At 60.0% G+C, this 15784-nt stretch overlaps 3 protein-coding genes across 4 annotated transcripts; 1 reads left to right on the forward strand and 2 right to left on the reverse strand.

Annotated features, from left to right (window-relative positions):
* Positions 1-548: 548 nt before the first annotated feature.
* Positions 549-5022, reverse strand: ADAMTSL5 (ADAMTS like 5). 2 transcript variants are annotated; one of them, XM_090126281.1, is made up of 12 exons: positions 4809-5022; positions 3814-3883; positions 3579-3739; positions 3179-3239; positions 2977-3085; positions 2767-2894; positions 2568-2691; positions 2074-2157; positions 1553-1716; positions 1243-1471; positions 1046-1117; positions 549-959 (listed from the first exon to the last, which is right to left on the reverse strand). In XM_090126281.1, the coding sequence occupies exons 1-12, from the start codon at positions 4874-4876 to the stop codon at positions 652-654; spliced, it is 1578 nt and encodes a 525-aa protein (XP_089982407.1). In that variant the 5' UTR covers positions 4877-5022; the 3' UTR covers positions 549-651. The 2 variants fall into 2 exon arrangements, with proteins under 2 accessions (XP_089982407.1, XP_089982408.1); XM_090126282.1 differs by having other exon boundaries at positions 760-982.
* On the forward strand, positions 3182-7699 carry LOC116235781 (inactive serine/threonine-protein kinase PLK5-like). Its single transcript, XM_090125830.1, has 9 exons — positions 3182-3260; positions 4120-4213; positions 6314-6421; positions 6570-6686; positions 6765-6894; positions 6963-7050; positions 7118-7213; positions 7285-7483; positions 7559-7699. The coding sequence occupies exons 3-9, from the start codon at positions 6341-6343 to the stop codon at positions 7697-7699; spliced, it is 852 nt and encodes a 283-aa protein (XP_089981956.1). The 5' UTR covers positions 3182-3260; positions 4120-4213; positions 6314-6340.
* THOP1 (thimet oligopeptidase 1) lies at positions 7593-15676 on the reverse strand. Its single transcript, XM_031604160.2, is given in 14 exon segments — positions 7593-9698; positions 9814-9950; positions 10247-10375; positions 10640-10826; positions 10944-11145; positions 11389-11755; positions 11850-11985; positions 12114-12274; positions 12530-12632; positions 13104-13147; positions 13150-13210; positions 13568-13716; positions 14713-14916; positions 15346-15676. Coding segments are annotated over 14 exon segments (2055 nt in total). The 5' UTR covers positions 15362-15676; the 3' UTR covers positions 7593-9539.
* Between the last annotated feature and the right edge of the window lie 108 nt (positions 15677-15784).

A 15784-nucleotide genomic window follows, 5' to 3' on the forward strand; every position in this document is an offset into this window, starting at 1 on the left:
TGCTCACTGCCTGGAGATTTCCCCCTCCAAGAGCAAAGCAGCCCCCTGTGCCCAGGGACAAGCCCTGCTGGGTGGAAGGAGCACTTTTATTGGGCACCAGCATCTTCCTGCCCCTATCCACTGCAGGGTGCCTCACCTGTGCTCCGAATCACCCGGCACCACCTAGGCTGATCCCAACACCCTGTGCCCATGGTGTGACTTTCTCTGGGGTGTGTGGCACAGCGTCGGGGTGTCCCCATCCCCGTCCCCATCTGTGGGCCCCGTGGGATGCAGCCAGAGCACGGCTTGGGTTACGGCACAGCGACGGACCCGCGCCTCCGCCGGAAGGGAGATAAGCGGAGGTCCCGGCCCAGAGAGGCACAGCCTGGCAGGTGGCCATGTGGGGATGGGCACGGGGATGTGCTGCTCGGGGGGCTCAGTGTGGGGACATGGGACAGCACCATGGAGTGTGGACACACTGGGTCTATCCCAGCCTGGAAAGGGCTACACAGCAAGCGAGCGATAGGTAGGTTTATTTTCTGCAAAAATAATAAATTACCACTCCCCTCCACCACCCCCCATGGCCATGCCGAGGGCTGCTGAGGTCCCAGAGCACAGCAGGAAGGATCCCATCCGCCCATCCCCCTCCTAGGATCCCCCATCCCTGCAGCCTCATTGCAGGTGGGCACAGTGCCGTTCCGCATCCCGCACCGCGCGCTCCTCGCGGGGTGACCACGGCCGTGCGTAGCCGTCACGCTGCAGCAGGATGCGGTTCAACGTGTGCTCGTAGTTGACGTGCCGCCGTGCCATCAGCACGTATTCGTGGCCCCCCAGCAGCGTGGGGCAGCCACACGTGTCGGGCACCCAGACGTACTCCCGCGGTACCATGGGGAAGCGGTGCCGGTACGGCGTCACCACCTGCACCTCGTAGCGCATCTCCTGCCCCACCGAGCGCCGTGCCAGGATCCGTGCTCGGAACACTGCAGGGTGGGAGTGGGGTGCACTGAGTGGGGCATCACGCCGGGTGTTGCCCCCTCTGCCCTGCCCCCCGCCTGCTGCTGCTCACCGAAGTCACTCTGGCAGAAGTGCCGGATGCGCTGGGAGCGTCCCTTGGGTGGGCGGCACCGCCCGCATCGCCCTGCGGGGACGAAGGCTGGGATGTGGCACCCAAACCCCCCCGTGGACCATAACCCATAAGGAGAGAGGGGGCACTTCTGGACTCCAGCACACAGCCCAGGGGTGTGGGAGGATGTGGGAGGTCACCTGCAGCAGCTCTGACCCCAGGGGGGCTTCGCGGTGGCAGTGGCTCTGTGATGGGGTCCCAGGCCCTGGGTGGCAGTGTGGGAAGTGGGGGCTCAGCGGGTGGGGGGCTGCCGGCCCCACGGGGCTGGGGCTGCCGCAGGGCACTGGTGTCCACCGTGCTGTGCTGGGGATGCCCACGGGGCAGCCAGAACTCATACTCAATGCCTGGGTTGGGCTCCTGCAGCAGCACCTGTGTGTTCAGGGGCAGAGCTAAGGAAATCGTTGGGACTGGGGGCAGCTGCCCGCATCCCCACACTGTCCTGCTCCCCACCAGCACATGGAGGTCCTCATCTGTGGGTCCCGGTGCCTCCAGACTCTCGGTGCCATCAGGGCTGCGGGCGTAGAGCAGCTGTGTGCCAGCTGCCTCATAGGGCCCCGGCCAGGCGATGGACCAGTCCCCATTGAGCACGTAGCGTCCGTCGCTCCCCATCAGGGCTGTGGGAAGGAGCACATCTGGGCTGAGCCACGCATGGCCCAGGTCCGGCACACCAGGCTGGGCTGGGAGGGGGCACCGAGCCCCCATTGGAGGGCAGCACTGTGTGTGGGGGAGAGTTAAATCCATGGCAGATTTGGACCAAGTCCCATGGCACAGCTGGATCCCAAGGGCAGAGCTCCCCAGTCCCCCAGGTCCCGTAGTGGCCCTGCACTGGCCAAAACTCACAGCCACCACCTCTGGAAGTGCCCTGAGATGGGGAGTGTTGCATTCAGAGTGGGGGGGAGTGGTGCTGCACAGTTGCCCATGGCCATAGGATGGAATGGGATGGACTGGGACGGGGACAGAACACGTCCTACCAAGGAAGTTGCGGCTCTTATCCGTCACCTTGATGTTGGTGGCTCCAGCGGGAATCTTGGTCACATTCATGTACCCAAAATGACCTGAAGGTGGGCAGGGAGTCAGGGCAGAATGTGGCCCGAGGGGATATCATGGGGACAGCAGGGCCAGAGCTGGGACACCCACAGGGTGAGTGAGGAGAAGTGGGAGGGGGGGTGGGCAGTGGGGCACCCCCCTGGCATTGACCCTGCCTGACCCCATGCACTGGGACATGGAGGTCATGCGTGGCCGTCTCCATTCCCACAGCACAGCCAGGACGCCAAAAGGGGACATGGACCGCATGGGCCCTGGGTGCATCCTGGAGACCCCTGAACAGCTCTGGGGACCACCAGACCGTAGCAACACCCCAGAGGTGATGGAGGTTGCAGGGAATGCAGGCAGGGGACGGGGGGGGACAGGGGAGCCAAGAGCCAAAGCATTCACCCATGGAGGGGCCGGGGCAATGTTCATTCACCGGAGAAGGGCTCCGTGTCCTGGAAGAGCCGGTGCACAAAGAGGCACCCATCCTGCCCGCCACCGCACCGGCTGCAGGCACGGGTCTGTGCACCCATGCCTAGGATCCCATCACAGCCAACGCTCTGCAGGAGCAGAGATGTGGTGTCAGGGGAGGGACAGGGACCAGTGCCAAGGGTCCCATCCCCACACACACCCACCAGGCAGCGCCCACCGACGCACAGATCCGTGGAGCCAGGCCTGCAGCGGGTGCCATCCAGCACGCGGCCAAAGGTGTAGTAGAAGTTGTGCCCCACAGCCAAGCAGTTGAGGTCACACACGTTGGGGGCTGCGGAGCCAGAGGGAAGGAGGGGACACCAGTGGTGGGGGCATCAGGGCCCCCGGCGGTGCCCCCACGCCCTTGGGCTCACCTCCATAGAAGGGCACCCAGCGGTGCCGGGTCTGCATGCCCCGCACGGGTTTGTCGTCATATAGGGAGCACTGCATGGCACGGAACGGCACCGAGCTGCCAGGGCAGCCCTGTGGGGATGGCATGATGGGGCAATAGGGTCTGGAATGTGGAAACCCACAGTGCCATGCTGTGCTGTGCTGTGCTGCACCATGGATGCTCACCTGCAGCTGGCAGAGCCGGTACTGCCGCTGGTCCCCTGTGCACGGCTCCTCCTCGGCAGAGCTGCAGCACATCAGCAGCAGGGTTAGCGTTGGGGTTAGCGTTATGGTTAGGATTAAGGCAGCCCCATGCAGCCCTGTGACTCCATGGAGACTTCTTGTGGGGCTGGGATGCTCCAACTGTGCTGGGAGTGATGCACAAACGAGAGCAGAACCACAGCGTCCCATACGGGGCTGCTGTGTCCCACATCTCCTCATGTGGACAGCCAAATCTGAAACCTGCTACCTCCCCCATTCCTCCCACTCTAAAACCATGCTGAACCATCGTGTGGGATGGTGCCCAGGTGCTGAGGGGTTCTGAGCATGGAGACACACCAGGGGCTGCGCTGCCCTCCCCGCTCACCGCAGACACCTCCGGGTGCGGAACGCAACGCCGTCCCCGCAGGAGCTGGAGCAGACACTCCATGGCCCCCAAGGCCCCCACGCACCCTGGGCTGGCTGCTGGCGGGGCCGAGTGTGGGTGGGGGGCTCAGAATCCCACCTTGCTCCTCCTGGGGCTGGGACCTGCATGGAGGAAGGGGACAATCATGGCTGGGGCTGATGTGCGGCCGGAGCAGCCCGGTGCCCCCAACCCTCACCTGTGCGGTGCTGATGCCACAGCTCAGGCTGAGCCAGGCCAGGAGCAGCGCCTGCCACGGCCACCAGCACCTGTGGAGCAGAGACACTGAGGGTACCCCACAACTACTGTGGTGCCACTGATGGGGTGGACACTATAGGCACCCCAAGTTGAGATGGTATAGGAAGGTCCCAGGGGCGCGGGATGTGTCCCAAACGGTGTCACCGAGGTGGGTGCAGCCCCATAGGCGATGCCATCACCCCTATGGCACTGTGCTCAGCACAGCTCTGCGCACCTCACACGGCCCCACACATCACATTGCCTGCAGGACTGGCGGTGCAGGATGGGACCTGCGTGGTGGAGGCGGTGGTGCAGCCGTGACTCAGTGTCCCTCCCTGCGCCTGGATCCGGATCTGCCCTCTGTGAGCAATGCAGGGGGTGCCAGAGGGCTGCTCTTTGTCCCCTCCCCGCAGTGCCTGACCCCGAGCACCCCACTGCCCACAAAAACTCATTTTCCCGTGGCCCTAAACCACCGCACGACCTCAAACCACCCCACATCCACAAAACCACCCCATGGTCCCCAAAGCACCCCGCAGCCCCACCCCACCCAGCAAAGGGGTGCGGGGGCCCCAGCCCTGCAGCAGGGACAGGGCCATTCCTGGGAATCCCCTGGCTGAGCCGGTTTCCTCCCACCCGCTGCACCCACAGGGACCCGGGTCTCTGGAGGCACAAATCCCCTCCTTGCACCCCAGCAACACACGGGCAGCAGCAGCACAGCCAGACCCCCCCACACCCCCAATTTTCCCATGGGGGCCAGGGGCAGCCCATGGGGGCAGAGGGGTCAGCAGTGATGCTCAAGCCCAGCATGGTGCAGGAGGGCACCACGTGCCTCAGTTTCCCTGGGGTAAAGCAAAGCTCTGTGTGCCCATGGGGCAGCGGGGGGGGGTCCCACAGCCCACCTCCCCCCAGCAGGGTGGGCAGAGAGCTACGAGAGATTCAGCAGAATGCAGGGCTTACCCGGCACCGTGGGGTCCCCCGGGGTGGGCACGGGGTGCCAGGTCGTCCCGCCGCCCTATTACAGCCATGCTGCAGCACCAGCACCCAGGGGTGCACTCTGGGTTGTCTGTCCCGACCCAGAGGTCCCGCTATGGGGCTGGGCAAACCGGGGGCAGCTCAGGACCCCCCCGGCCGAGCGGGCATCGCGTGTGCAGCTCCTGGGGCGGGCGGCTGCGCTCCCCTCCCGCTCGCCTCCCGTCCCTCCCCGCTGCGTTATTAATATCCAGCCCCAAAGGTGCGCCCAGCCCTCCCCAATCTCTTGCTTAACCCTTGGGGGCCCGCGGTGCACCGAGCTGCGGGGGAGGTTCAGCCCTGGGGTGGGGGGGGGGGCTAAGATGGGGGAGGAGGGTGAACGCGACCCCAAGTCTGACTTCAGCCTCAACACTGTGGGGTGACAATGGGGTCCGGTGCTGCTGGAGTTTGTATGACCAAAGGGGGGTGGGGGAGGGAGGGCGTCTGTTCCTGGCACCTCGCTGTGCCCCCCCACTCAGAGATGCCCCCCCCCCCCCCTCCCGGGGTCTCCTCACCCATTGGCATCACACACGCACCAGCACAGCCCAGTGTGGCACACAGGGAGTTAAGGGCTTAGGATGTCCCTGGGGGGGCCACAGCTGCCGCCAGCTCCATACTGGCTGCTGGCCAATCCCCCCGCCCCCCCCCCCCCCCCCCCAACCCCAACCAAGGGCCAACTGCAGGCGCCAGGCAGGGAGCCCTGTGCTGGGGGGCCCTGGGGTGCAACCCCCCCCCCCCCCCACTGCAATTGGGATCCCTGGAACCCAGTCCTGCCCAAGGGGAAGGAGAGGCAGATAAGACTCCCCCCCTACACCCAGCCCCATCCTTCCCCAGCATCTTGAGGGCTGGGTCCCAGCAGCTACAGAGGGACCTTCTGGAGGGATCAGGGGGGGTCTTTGGGTGCTGGGGGACCCAGTATGGCTGGGAAGGCAGGCAGATGGAGGGGGTCACAGCATCCCCCAAACTCTAGGTACATTGCTATGGGCTCCATCCCCACCCAGCAGCCCAGAGAGGTGGGATCTCCCCCCACAGGGCTGTGCCCCCCCCTGGACCCACAGCATCACAGCACCCAGGGTAGGGACAGCCTGGAGGTGAAGCAGTTACAGCATGGGGGGGGGAGGAGGGGGGAAGCCAGGTGCAGGTGATTGTGAAGCATTCCAACACAGAGCACAGTGCAGCAGGATGGCACAGGGTGAGCTGCCCGACAGCTACATCCAGAACGAGGGCAGCAGGGCACTCTACCAGCGGGGATGGCTGCTGGGGGAGGTAAATGTCCAACCCCATCCTGCTTCCAGGCAGTTCCAGCCAGGACTCCCCCTTTCCATGGGGAAACCAGCGCAGACAGAACAAGGATGGAGGCAGAGCAGAGCACAGGGCAGCACCAGGAGATCCCCCGTGCTCCGACCCCAACCTACAGTCCCAACCCTTGGGGATCCATCCTGCTGTCCCCTCAGGGTGCTTTTGGGAGCTGCTATCAGCTGATGGAGTTGGCCACTGGAAGGGTCTACGCTGCAAAGGTGATCCCACGGGCCCGGCTCTCCATGCCAGGAACCAGGGAGAGGGTGAGTCAGGGGGGACCCCAGGGAGGGGGGAGCAATGCCTGCAGCCCTTCCTCCTCCTGTCCCATGTTGCTTCCCATCCCCATCTCCCTGAGAGAGGGGGGGGGGTGGTCCCTGGGGGTTGCCAGGCTCTGGGTTCACCCCAATGCAGGTGGAGCATGAATTGGAGCTGCACAGCCGCCTGTGCCACCGCCACATCGTCCGGCTGCACGGGCACTTCAGCACCCACAGCCACCTCTACCTGCTGCTGGAGCACTGTGGGCGCGGGGTGAGCGGGGCTGGCGGGGATGTGGGGTCAGCACCGGGGTTGTGCTGTGCTCTGATCCCCCTCTCTGCCCTGCCCCAGTCCATTGCTGACATCCTGCGGGCTCGAGGGGTGCTGACGGAGCCGGAGGTGAGGTACTACCTGCAGCAGGTGATCGCCGGGCTGTGCTTCCTCCACGGGCACAGCATTGTGCACCGGGACATCAAGCCAAGTAGGCAGGGCAGGGGAGGGAGGGTGTGGGAGAGCTGTGGCTGCACTCAGGCTGATGTCCCCTTGCAGGTAACCTGCTGGTGACCGAGGAGATGCAGGTGAAGATCGGGGACCTGGGGCTGGCACGGGTGGTGGCAGGAGGCAGGCGGCACTGGGGGTGAGCGCAGCCATGGCACCCCATCCCTCGGGGTACCAGCATGGAGCTCACTGTGCCCTCCATGCAGGGCGCTCTGTGGCACGCCAGGATATTTAGCCCCAGAGGTGCTGGAGCGCAAGGGCCACGGGCTGCCCTCTGATGTGTGGGCGCTGGGCTGCGTCATGTAAGTGGTGGCCCAGCAGGTGGGCTGGCAGGGGATGCCCACGGCCATGCTGAGCACCCAAACCCCCCCAGGTACACGGTGCTGACAGGCAGCCCACCTTTTGAAGCAGCAGAGCGGCAGGAGCTGTACCAGCGCATCCGTGCAGTGCAGTATCCCCTGCCCAGCTGCCTCTCAGCCCGGGCACAAGCTCTCCTCACACAACTGCTGGCCCCCGAGCCCACGGCACGACCCAAGCTGCAGGATGTGCTGGATCACAGCTTCTTCAGCCAGGTGGGTGTGCGTGGAGGTGGGGGAGCAGCCACGTCCATGCAGGCACGCGGGGAATCACTGCCTGTCGCTGCACAGGGCTTCACACCAGCCACGCTGCCACCCCACGCCTGCCACACCGTGCCCATCCTCAGCCTGCTGTGGGGATGGCTGTGCCACGAGCGCCGTGCTGCAGCCACCTCCAGCAGCAGAAGGAGCAGCTTCCTCACCCGGACCTGAACCACGCTGACGTCCGCATGGGAAAAATCTTTATTAGTGCTAGGAATCATCTAAAATCCAGTCACTGAAACAAGCAGGGAGGGACGTGACCATTACAAACGGCACACACACACCGGTTTGCCCTTCAAGAAGGTTAACAAAAATGAAACAAGAAAACCCACAAACGGGATCTCTCTTCCCTGGTGGGGGGCGGAGGGACAAGGTGCAGCTGCAGGGAGCCTGGTGCAAGACAGCACCGTGCCTTGGGTCAGCCCTACGAGCAGCACCTCTCACCGCACACATCAGCACGAGTAAGTGGAAGGAGGGACAAAGTTATACGGGAAGGAGGGAGGAAAGTGCACGTTTTCCCTGCCCAGTTCTCCCCTTCGAGAGAAAAGGGCAGAAGAAAAGCCTGAAAGCTCAGTAAAACGTGACAGTTATAAACACTCACAGCATCAAATTGAGCACACCCAGCCCTGTGCTGCCAGCACCTGGGACAGACACTCACCTATGCCTAAAACAGAGTGGGGGGGGAAAGAAGGATGCCTACCTGGCCCCAGCGAGGAGCACCGAGGAGCTCAGGGACCCATCCACTGGGTGAGGGAGGATGGCAGTGGCCCTCGTCTCACTGGGATTGGGGCAGGAAGGTGACAGCAGTGGTTTTGTCTGCACGCAGTGCATGCTTCTCATCAGCAGCTGGGCCAGCTTCCATCCCAGGGGGTGAAGCAGCTCAGCTGGAAGCTTGGGGACCAGGGGAGAAGCACAGGGAGCAGCTGGGGTCAGCAGCGTGAGCTCCAACAGCAGAGGAGCTGCAGGGCTCACTGCCTGGCTCTGAGCAACCTCACAGCCAGAGCAGGGAAAACCACTCACCATAGCAGGAGCAAACCACAGTCAGGACCTCTGCTCTCCCAGGAGGGCGCCTACTTCCACCCCATGACATGTGGGCACTGCCATGGGGCCTTCTCAGGGCCACACTGCTCTCAAGGCCAGGCGAAGGGCTGGCTGCTGTCCCCCAGAGCCCGGCCGCTCCCAGGCTCTCCCCTGGCTCCAGGCCCACTTGATATTTTTATCCCAAGCATCTGTGCTGTTTGAAGCAGCCTGCTTTTTTCCATGGCCCTCCCCTGTCCCACCCTGGCTTAGGAGCTGACACCAACAGCAACACACCCTGCTGCTATGACCTGAGCCCCGAGGGCAGCAGCTGCCCCAGGATGACCCCAGACATGAGGTCCTGGTCTCTGCCCCACCACACACCCCAGCCCCCTGAGCCCTTTGCCCAAGCAGCAGCACTGCAGCAGCTCAGGACGGGACATTCTGGCAAACACGTTGGTTTTTAAGCACCAAGATCTTCCTATGTTTATTCCACAGCTGCCCAAAGATGGGGAGAGCAGGATTCCTAATAAAACTCCTCAGGCTGTTTGTTTTGTGCTCAACAGTAAGGCTACTCTGGTCACAAAACAAGTCAAGCCCTATGGGAAGTCTCATAACGAAGGGATTTTAAAACAATGGTTCAAGTTTGCTAGATTCTCACCCTCCTCCCCAGCTAACAATGAGACTAAAACTCACCCTTCTGCAGAAATCAGGTACAAAGTTCAGCTAACTGTTGTGGCTAGTGACAGCCCCATCCCCTTTTTGGGGAGTGACAAAGGGGATTCAATTTCCTACACAGAGCTGTCACTGCAGAGCCCAGGACCCGGACCAAACCCAGCTCTGAATGCCCAGATGGGCTCAGAGCAGGATCCTGGAGGAACAGCTCCAATGGGGCGGGCCCAGGATGTGCTGAAGTACTGGGTATCGCTGGGCCTGAGAGGACTGGTGAGTAGGCAAAGGAGCTGGCTTGACTCAAACGGGCTGGAGCAGCTTCTTAGCAGGCTGAAGGCAGCGAGTTGCTCTCCACCTTCAGTCCTTTGCTGGCCAGGAAGGCATCCTGCTTGGGCTCACGGCCCAAGAACTTCCTCAGCATGTCAGAAGCATCCAGGGACCCACCAGGGTGCAGGATACAATTCCTATAATCCATGCCCACCTGCAAGGAGAGAGATGGGAGTGCATGCAGGACACCCACTCCCTGCTGACCTCAATGCAGTGCCTCCTACCGCCTCCTTCCCCCTGAGTTTGGCCATGCAGGACATCCTCCCTACCTTGCAGTTCATGATCCCCTCCTGCTTGAAGCGTGTGTGGAACATGTCCATGGAGTACACTTCACTCCAGAGGTAGCCATAGTACTGGGCATCGTAGCCTCCAGCCAAGTGGCCAAACGTAGCTGGCATGTTCGTACCTTCACAGCAAAGGAAGGGAAGGGTTAACTGGAAAGGTTGCAGGAACCGTTCATGGAAAAAGCCCTCCATGCTGTAAATGTGTCAGAGCAGGCACTGTATCAGCCTGTTCACAATCGCAGGGGAAACAGGGATGGAATTTCCCTTTATTTTCTGTATGGTTTCTGCCCTGCTTTTCCTGGAGTCAGTGGAAACCATCCCCTCCAAGCCAGCCTGAAGCCCCATCCCAGAAAGGAACATGCAGAACCAAACCCGCAGAAACAGCACGACTGGGATCCCCAGCAGGAGCCCTGCTTACCTGGGGTAGCAGGGACACCCAGCACCTCTTCACAGAGCTGTGCAAACACTTCCACAGGGTCAGCCTTCGTCTGGGTGTGCAGCGCCTGGTCCACCTTGGCCAGGACGATCTGACGCAAGTTGAACAGCCCTGTTCCCAGGGAGAGGAGGAGAACTGAGGCCTGGGGCCTCCCACAGCTCTCCCCACAGATGTGATTCCTTCCTCCCAGGCCTCTCAGTACCAACAGGCAACAAGACAAAGCCTTTCATCTAACCATCCTGACCAGCCAGGTCACCAACGGTCCCCTTCCCTGCCCCATATGCAGCAGCTGACATTCCAGCAAGACTCTTGTCCTCACTGGGAATAGCACACAACCCTCTATTCCTAACTCCCACTTCCCTCTTCAGCACCTACCCGTGTTTGCTTGCCGGGATTTAATGAGCTTCTCCAGCAGTTCATCAGGAATGGGGTTTCCTGTTTTGTAATGTCTGGACATGCGCAGCAAAGGCTCCTTCTCCCACACCCAATTCTCCAGCATCTGTGATGGTGCCTCAACAAAATCCCTTTCCACGTGTGTCCCACTGAACATGGCAAACTCCGCCTAGGAGACAAATCCAGACAGTCAACCACATCTCCAAGTGGAACATAACCCTACATGAGAGCACAAGGGGGGGGAAAGGTAACAAACCACACCTTTGCCAACCAAGCCAGACCTCACCTGAGAGCACAGCTGGTGCATGACATGCCCGAATTCATGGAAATAAGTCTCCACTTCATCGTGCTGCAGCAAGGAGGGTGCATCTGGTGTGGGCTTGGTGAAATTGGCCACCATGGCAGCCACCGAGATCTGCCTGCTGGAGTCTGGAAGGAGGCAACCTGGCTGCAGGCCGAAGCAGGCTGCGTGCCCATACTTCCCTTCCCTGAGTGAAGAAGAGGAGTTTGTTTGTCTGATGCTCCCAGGCTGCCAGCCACGAGCCACCAAACAGGGCACTGAGGTTTGCTCAGCAGCCCCAGCAATGCTGCAGCTCACACAAACCCAGTGCCCCCAGGACAGCTCTGCCACAGCCACGTGGTGGGGGAGAGGGATGTCTCCTTCTTAGGCACACAGCAGACTCTGCTCCCACTGCCCCTCATCCCTCAATCTGGTTTGCCCCGAGTCTCACCGTGGGTACAGATCCAGGTAGAATTTGCCAATGGTCTCCCCAGAGGAGGTGTCCTTCACTGTGTAGAGCTGGACGTCCTCGTGCCACACCTGAGCCTTCTCTTCTAGATGGAAAGTGAGCCCCAGCAGCTCTTGGTAAATAGCCAGCAGGCCCGTGGTGACCACCTGCATGGGGAAGTACTCCTTCAGCAGATTCTGGTCCACGCTGTACTTGGTTTCCTCCACCTGATTCATGTAGTAGCGCATGTCCCAGGCATTGATGCGGTTGTCAAACTCCAGGCCTCGCTTCTCACATTCTTTCTTTTTCAGGTCCAGGATCACTGCCCGTTCCTTCTCCCCAAGGGGTTTCAGCTTCTGGGCCAGCTCATCTAAGAAAGTTCAGGAGGCAGCATTAGTGAGAACAGCACACTCGGCCCAGCAGTGCCCCATTCAACCCCTCCACCCCACAACCAGGGGCCATACCCAGGAAAGTAGCCACTGTCTTGCTGCTTTTAGCCATGTTCATCTCCAGCACAAAATCAGCATGCGTGCTGAAGCCCAGCAGACTGGCTTTCTGAGCCCGCAAGTCCACCAGCTCCTTGAGGATCAAGCAGTTCTCCTGCAATGCAAAGGCACACAGCTCAGCACGAAGTAGGTACACAAGAAAGGAAGAATGAGTTGACCATGGAAGATCCTAACTGGCATTCACTCCTCCTGGCCCTGCTGGCTAGCAGTGAGGCCACCTACCTCTTTGCACCTCGAGTTGAACATCTCCTCCACCTTCCTCCTTGTCTCAGGCACGTAGCACTTCTTCAAGAGAGGGAAATAGTGTGGGTATTTCAAGGTGACTTTCAGCTTGCCATCCTCCGTCTTCTCCAGAGAGTTCAAAAAGTCCTCAGGGAGTCCCCCTGAGAAAAGAGCAGACAAATGACAAAGAGCCCAGATCTTTCCCCAAAATATCAGGTCTGTACACAGAAACAAGCTTTTGCTCCTTCGCCAGAGCAATCCCAGTGCTCACATTCCTGCACACTGGCTGGGCCGTGGTACCAGAGCACAAACACACTTCTTGCCCACGGAGAAAAAAGGCAGACTGTCCTTTTTAACTCTGTACCTGGCCCACCACAAGAGCATGCAGAGAACTGGCAAGCACGAGTAGTCCATACCTAGTTCCTCCCTTGAGAAGGGCAAAAAGGTGGTGTCCTCATTCAGGTTCTTGTTGAAGTCTATGCAAAGGACGCTCAGCTTTTTCTTAATAGCTTTGATTTTCTTTAAAATAGAGACGAACAGGAAAAAGTCAGTCCAAATGGGAAAGTCAAACAGCACTGTTCAAACCTCCAGCCAGCAGCCTGCCTGCTGAGTTGCCCAGTGGTTTGCAGTTGGCTTTTATTCAAACAGAACGCTGCAGAATTAATTGCGTGCAGGCGCTGAGCTCTCAGCCTGGAACAGAATCTCTTTGATCACACCTGGTAGATAGCAGCCACCTCAGCAAGGTCCCAACTGCCTCCTGCAGGCTCAAGAGCTGCAGGTGTTTAAGCAGCTGCCTCCTCTGCCCTTATTTCATCTCACCTTCTCTTGTATTTTTAACCTAGATTCAGGCTCCTTCTCTGAGCCACTAGCTCACAGTAAGAGGGAGACCCTGAGCAGCTCATCCCTCAGTCTGCCCACCTCAGCCTCAGCTCCAGTGGGACTCCCTCCCTACCACCCCACAAGTCCTCCTCTGCGATTCTATGGTCTCACCTCCTGTGTTTCCTCAGGGAGATGGAGACCATTTCTTTTGCCAATTTGATCAGCCTCTCCAGATACCTCTTTGCTTCAGGCTTCAGTGAGGCACTCTCTGCTTTCTCCTGTAAAACAAAGCCCATGAGCACAGGGAGCCAAGGGATCAGGCATCCTCACACAGCTGTTGCAGAAAGTTGGTTCTGAGACCTGTTGGCAATTGTAATACTAGTGACATAGAAGCATTACCCAGCCCTTTTTCCACAAGGGAGGCAAACATACCAACACTTTTTTACTAAAAGGATAACCAAGGCCTTGGGTTTGTGTCACAGCCCTCAAATTTCAATTCCCCAGGTCACTCTAGCATCTAGACCATAAAACTACTCAGTTCCAGACCCAGCATCACTTGCTTCTAAGGTCCAAGACAAGGGAAGAAAGTTTGCTGTCATTCCAGGAAGTTTCAGTTCCCCATCAGAGGCACACACCTGGAGCCAGACAATCCTCTGGTACACATCCTGCCTCATGCTCATCTCCACATCGAACTCTGAGAGCTTCTTGTCAGCTTCAGTGCTTGCTGCACGGATGTCTTTGCAAGGAGAGACGTGCTGGGGGAAGTCCAGCATGTTCCGACGGACTGGAAAGACAGCAGAGAGATCACAAAAAAAGGCAACAGCTTCATGTCCCAGTGCTGCTCACAAGCAAGGAGTGCAGATACAGCAGGACTGTGTTAACTGGGAGCCAGTCTGACAGCACTGGAGCCTGACCCAGCTGCCCACACACAGGGACAGCAAGGCAAGCTCTGCCTTCAGACAAATCTGGAGTGATCCTTGCTGTGCACCCATTCACTCCATGCTCACTGCCATGCCTGCTAACCAGATCTGTCCACTGATTTCTCACTAATCTCAGGCCTTCTCACAAAACTTGCATGAATTTCCCAACTGTTTTGCCAGGCTTAGCTGGTATCAACACAATCACAGCACTTGTATGCTGGCAGACACACAGGCAGCACAGCTGCATGCCTCCTTCCACAATGGAACCAGGCCATCAGTGACACACCTTTATTGCAGATGATTGTTGAATGTTGCAATGCCCCAGGTGTGCTCTCTCCTGATTTATCTCCATTTTAGAAATGAATGTACAGAAAACATTCCCTGCTACCACCAGATAATACTATGCCATCACATCACGTTACTTTTCAGAACCCCTAAAATGACATCAGTGTTCAAACAGACGAGGCACACACAGATATCCATCCACTGCCCTGGAGAAGAAACCAAAAATGACAACGAGCTGAAGATTTCTGAGACTTCTGTCAATGCACCCTTTGTTCCTACCGATGCATCTTGACATATGAAATCAGCAGACAACCTTGAAAACGAGCTGCTCCTCCCGCAGACCTTCCTGCTGCCAAAGCACTATTCTCATTTTAGACTTAGGTTTCCGTTCCAAGTCTACTCTTTGCTTTGTACTTGTACCTAGCTGTGTAAACATTGACTAGAAAAGCATACACATCATGGAGCGGGTCAAGGGAAGGCAAAAGGAGATGACAGAGCCAAGAAAAAGGTGCAAAAAACACACGTATTAAGACGTAGATTTCCTGAAAGCGAGCGCTCCCACTTCACACGCATACCTGTATATTCCACTTCCACATCCGCCAGTGCTTTCAGGGTGTTCTCATAGGACACCTCGCCCTGCTCCTGGGAGCCCACACGGTCGTACACCAGCTTGGTCCTCTCGGTGAGCTCAGCAGCCATGCGTTCGATCTGCTCAGCACTCAGATCCCAGCGCAGCTGGTTGGCTGGCGGGCGGGGGGACTGACTGTCCACCACGTTACCTGGGGGGAACAGGAAGGAAACCATACGTGAGCCAGGAGGAAAATTCAGCTGCACATCCAAAGCTCGGTAAGAACATCCCATAGAGGCCCAGCACGCACAGGTTGTGCCATGCTGTAAGGACGCAGAGCACCGAGTGCCAACAGCTGCGGGTGGCTCTGCAGCACTGCTCACCGTGTGCTTCTGCAGGGGGGGTGGGTTGGCACGGAGGGCAAAACAGCGGGTGCAGGGGGATGGAACACCGCGCCCTCAGACCCCGAAGGGGCTGGACAGCGCGGGGGTCCCCTCGGGGCTGCTCTGTCCCACTCCCCCCCCCCCAGCCGTGCCCTGTGCCCCCATCCCCCGAGTCTCGCCCCCACCCCAGGCCTCCTCCTCCACCCTCCGACCTCCCCGCACTGCTCGCCGCAGCCCCGGCCCCCCCGAGCCGCTACCTGTAGGAGGAGCCATGCCGGGCGGCCGGGGGGCCCCGCTGCTGCTGACGAGGCCGCGAAGAAACCGCGCCGGCCCCGAGCACCGAGCATGTGCCTGAGCAGCGAGGCGGGCGGCCAGAGCGGCCGTGCTGAGGGATTGTGGGAGCGGGGAGGACCGGGCCGCTCTCTACACCCCTTCAGCCCGGCCCGGTGCAGTAGGAGCGGCCCAGTCGCCATCCCCGCCTCGCCCACGGCCTTGAGCACCATCGCATCGCCGGCAGCGGAGCAACCGGCCCGCTTGGGCCGCCCGCCCGTTCCTATAGCGACACACCCCCGGTCGTCTCTATGGTTAACGAGGAGGAGCTGCAGCCGCGCTTCCGGCCTCCAGCCGTCACCTCAGAGGGCGCGCAACGCGCATGCGCCGAACTCTCCGCCCCTCCCCGTGATTCTATCATGGCGG

This window comes from Phasianus colchicus, chromosome 28 (assembly GCF_987193195.1).
Source record: "Phasianus colchicus chromosome 28, bPhaCol1.hap1.1, whole genome shotgun sequence".
Classification (NCBI taxonomy): domain Eukaryota; kingdom Metazoa; phylum Chordata; class Aves; order Galliformes; family Phasianidae; genus Phasianus; species Phasianus colchicus.